Here is a 5088-nt window from a genome sequence, read left to right as displayed (position 1 = left end):
AATGTTGAGTATATGAGTATACTGTATAAGTTATCTGGTTGCCTATTTGATGATTATGCTCTGTTATTGTGTTCTCTTGCTGGGCCTTAGCTCACGGGTGCTACGTGGTGCAGGTAAAGGCAAGTGCAAAGTGGACCAGGCCTGAGTTGGAGAGCTTTGGGGATGAATGTACATAGTCAACTATCGGTCGCCACGGCCGAGGAGTGATACAGGGCGGGGATAATCTAAATGTCTATTTTTCCCTTAGAGTGACTTGTAGTATTATATTTATTATGAATTTTGTAAACTGTCTTCTCTATCTTTACTACTTTTGGGATCCCATGTAAAAATGTTTGATTATAAGAAATACAACTTTTGAGACCGAAATCTTTTAACCATAGTAAAACTTTAGTTATTATAACACGTTTCTAACCAAATGACTTGATTAGCAAGTCTCGCACATTTGTAAACACACAGTGTAACGGTCTTGGCTATCCAGGGCGTTACAAATCCCCAAATAAGGAAAACCTAGGAGAGAGGGAGAGCCCACGAGAGAGAACCTAGATGAGAGAGAGAAAGGGAGAACCCAGATGAGAGAGAGAACCTGCGAAACGAGACAAAGAGAGGCCTAATTCATGATTGATCCGGCTGAACTGAAATGAAGAAGATGTGAATAAGAGTATTTGCTTGCTTGTTTGTATTAAAAAAACGTTCTTAAAAAAATACTACCGGGGCGGGTCACGACCTGCCCCACAATAATTAGTACCGGATCGGATCGGGGCAGCGCCCCGCCCTGTTTTTTGACCTGCTTATTCCAGATCATAATTGCTTCGTTGGATCGGAGCTCCAACCCGCCCTGCTCCACCGGATCATTTTGACATTCCTACTCTATACATATAATAATAAGAACATAAAAATCTTCAAAAAAGTGCCTTACAAAAATAAAATCTAGAGCTTATTGAGAGAGAGAGTGTTCCATACATGGTTTGTGGAAATTTTTAGCAAATTTTGTGTACGAGAAGACCAAAAGGTTTGCGGACTTCTGTACTTTTATCAAAAACTGAAAGTGGGCATGAAATATGAGAGAGGGAGAAAGAGAAATTTTATAGTTGTGAGAGTGTTAATTAACGAAAATAGAACAATACAAGAATTTCCATAAATAAATTAGGGGTTATATTGATTATTCTTCAAAAGGAATAAAATCCAGAAATCAAAACTAAGCAGATAAGAACAAAACATAAAATTATAAATTGATTGAGAAAGAAGAGGAATTTATACAATTGAAGGAAACAATTCTACCTGAACCAGTGATGGGCATCGAATGCTCTTGAGTCCAAGGGAAGAACCTAGAATCAACTTTTGAATATTGGTAGAAGCTCTAAATGAAGGTCTCTTGCCAGATTCAGAGAAGTGCTTCTTTATTTGGTGCCAGCTTCAGCAAAAGCGAGGGAAAGAGGGAGGAAAAAAAGAGAGTGAGAAATTATTAACATATATGCTTTACAGTATCTACAATGTGTCATAAATGTAGGGCATTTATAGTAACATTCTCTAATGTCTGCGTAAAATGAAGGAGCTGATGGAGCTCCATTTTATCACAAATTCTTTATAATATACATTATTATTTTTTATTTTACATCTTCTGATGAGAGTGCTCTTAGACTTATTTTGATGATTCTCTTCTCTAAAATAGAGAAGAGCAGGTTTAGAGCATCTGCTGTGAGTGCTCCACATAGTAATGATTTTTTTAATTCTTTAATAAGTAGGAAGAAGTAAAATCATAGATTAATATTTATTTATAAAAAAAAATTTTGATCAAGAAGGAAATGAACTTCATTAATCAAACAACCAATACAACCAGTCTGAAACTAAACAAACAAAGAAAACACTAGCTCCCCACCCAACCTAATTACATATTAGTTTTGTCTATAAATCTTTGTTCCTGTAAGGTTATCTTCTTATTCTTAACAATGAATAATTTGTAATGAACTATACTCTTTATATCATTAGCTATACAATCAGCAGTCCAGGAAAATCCATAAAAAATGCATCTATTTCGGTTCCTCCAGAGATTATAAACAACAGAAGCAAGAATCATATAGGTGATAGAAGGAATGATCTCTGTTCTTCTACTAGCAAGCCAATTAGTCCACCCAGTAAACTCAAAAGGCCAAGCTCTAAACCCCATCCAATTGAAAATTAAATCTGTCACCTTCTGCGAAAGATAACACTCAAAGAAGAGATGAGTGTGACTTTCATTATAGAGACCACAAACAGGACATAATATTGAATCAAGTGGAATACAAAACCTGATCATGATATCTCTAGTAAGAAGGTGAGAGTTCACCACTTGCCAAAGTAAAAATCTGTGCTTGGGGAGAGACATCTTGCACCAAACTACTTGATGATAATCAACCTGTTGTTGGCAAAGAGAACTGTTATAGAGTTTAGAAGCTCTAAACGTCCCTGTTAAACCAGCTGCTCTCACTTCAACTTGGCTAAATTTTCCCCTCAAGTGACAAAGTTTTCTCCAATACCAACTCGAATCTGATTTCAGCTTGTAATCCTAGAAGTTGGAGTCTTTCAAATAAACATAGTTAATCCACTTGACCCATAGCAAATCATGCTTCTCAGAAATGGCCCAAATATATTTAGCTAATATAGCACAGTTCCAATTGGAACCATCTCTGAAACCGAGACCACCATAAGCCTATGGGAGACATACTTTCTTCCAAGAGGCTATGTGAATCTTACTTCTATTACCATTGAGACCCCAAAGAAAGCCACGACAAAGCTTCTCAACTTCCTTAACAACACTTTGGGGAAGAACAAATATGCTCATCCAGTAATTTTGAAGACCAGACAACACTGAATGAATCAGTTGAATTCTGCCCGCATATGAAAGATGCCTACTCACCCAGGTATGTAACCTCAGTTTGATCTTTTGGATAATAATGCCACAATCCTCATGTTTCCACTTAGTAGCCCGCATAGGAACTCCTAAGTACTTGAGAGTAAATGGCCCTTCAGTAAGTTGAATCTCATGAGCTATGGTCTTTCTATCCGCTGCAGTCACTCCCCCAAAATAAATGTGAGACTTGCTAGGATTAACATGGAGTCTTGTAGCAGAACTAAACTCCTCTAGAGCTACTTTAAGCACCCTAACAGAAGATTGAGTCCCTTTGCAAAATAAAATCAAGTCACCAGCAAAGCAAAGATTTAGAATTTTAAGGCTTTTGTACATAGGGTGATATCTGAATGTAGAACTTTGAGCTGCCAGTTGAAGTCTCCGAGTAAGATACTCCATTATTTGGACAAACAGAAGAGGAGATATAGGATCTCCTTGTCGTAGCCCTTTCTCACCTTTGAAGCTACCTTGAACTCTTCCATTCATAAGCAAGGATTAAGTTGTGTTTTTTAGACAGGTCATAATCCAACCTATAAACCTCATAGGGAAACATAAAGACTTCAATAGGACTTCAAGGAACCACCAATCAACAGTGTCATAAGCTTTGCTAACGTCTATCTTGATGGCACATCTAGGAGAGGTAGCTTTCCTACCATAATTCTTGATTAAATCTTGGAATATCAAGATATTATAAGCAATCGATCTACCCTGAATAAAGGCACCTTGGTTCTGTTGAACTAAACCTGGAAGGGCCCTGGCCAAACGGGAACACAAAAGTTTTGAAATACACTTGTATATTTTAGAATAACAAGCAATAGGTATGTAGTCCACTGCTCGAGCAGGGGTATCTGTTTTAGGGACCAATGAAATGGTTGTATTATGAAGCTCGGCTGGAAAATGTCCCGTCTCAAAGAAATGGCTAACTGCTCTACACATATCTCCTCCAATGTCCATCCATAACACTTTGAAGAAAGCAAAACCAAACCCATCAGGTCCTGGGGAAATATTATTATAAATATATTTATTTATAAAATTATTATATTATTTTTAATAATATTATTGTTTATCGAGTTTTTCGAAAACTATATATATATTAAGATTTAGAAATAGCAAGAAAGGAAATAAACATTTAAGACCATGATTTTTATGTGGTTGGGGCATTAATGAGCCTTAGTCCACGAGTAAATAGTATTAAACTTTGAGTTTTAACAATGGAGGGTTTTAGTAACCAGTTCAGAAGTGTTTTTGCATGCATAAAAAATTGGGAGATCCCCTTTATAGTGAACTGAGGGCTCTTTTTATAGATGGCCATGTATTTTGGGCCGGACTAATCCGGGCCCAATAGGGATGTAATTACAATTAATGAAACTTGATACAAGTATAAAGTGCTATTGTTTAATCTAAAGCCCATTGGGCCGACCCAAGTTTAGATGGACACTCCAGCTGTCCTTTGTATGTTGACAGTGACTGGCGCGCGTGAGCCGTCATGGGGATTCAGGGGACAGGATGTGTTAGAGTAGTGGTAGCTCCAATCCCTAAGAATATTATACCTTTTGTGCACTCCCCTTTTGCAGGTTGGTTGAGGAGATCAACCACCGAACTTCTCGGGGATGACATCAGCAGGATCACGTGTCTATCTTGCGCTACCTAGACGGAGAGTTCAGATTCATTTCCAAAGGTAGGTATTCTCTTAAGGTGGTGAGTCTAGGATATATCTTGTTGTAACAAACTGGGATGCACAGATGGAGCCAGAGATACGATCCGGTTCTCAAATTGTGGGATTTTTTCATTGAGCTGGGCTATACACTATAACGACCTTTATCGAGGTTGATATGGGCCATTCGTGGTCACGATGTTGGTCCGGGCCTTCACTTCTGGTCCGGGTTCTTGCCATACTTCGGGTAATCATTATTTATTGGACCCAAGTTGGGCCTGGGCCTACCCTGAGGGTTAACAAAGCCCATTTGGTGGTGCCACGTGTCCTTGGTAGAAAATACGGACAACATTCACCCCCAAGTCTTCATCTGCATTCGAGTGGTGGAGATGTAACGACCCAAAATTACTAATAAGGCTTAAGGGCCTTGATTAGTGTGCCGGGAGGGCATAATTGGAGGTTATGGGAATTAATGGTGAGAAAGCATGTTTATGAGTATCGGGTAAGCATGCAGGCCCTGTTTGGCTGGTGAGGGCATAATTGTAATTTT

General features: G+C 38.4%; 1 protein-coding gene across 1 annotated transcript; it reads right to left on the bottom strand.

Moving 5' to 3' along the window:
• Positions 1-1885: 1885 nt before the first annotated feature.
• Positions 1886-3370, bottom strand: LOC133832801 (uncharacterized). The gene is made up of 2 exons (XM_062263095.1): positions 2702-3370; positions 1886-2542 (listed from the first exon to the last, which is right to left on the bottom strand). Exons 1-2 carry the CDS (start codon positions 3368-3370, stop codon positions 1886-1888), a joined length of 1326 nt encoding a protein of 441 aa, XP_062119079.1.
• Positions 3371-5088: the final 1718 nt, after the last annotated feature.

Source organism: Humulus lupulus, chromosome 4, assembly GCF_963169125.1.
Source record: "Humulus lupulus chromosome 4, drHumLupu1.1, whole genome shotgun sequence".
NCBI classification, from domain to species: Eukaryota; Viridiplantae; Streptophyta; class Magnoliopsida; order Rosales; family Cannabaceae; genus Humulus; species Humulus lupulus.
This window is presented reverse-complemented; position numbering and strand designations above follow the sequence as displayed.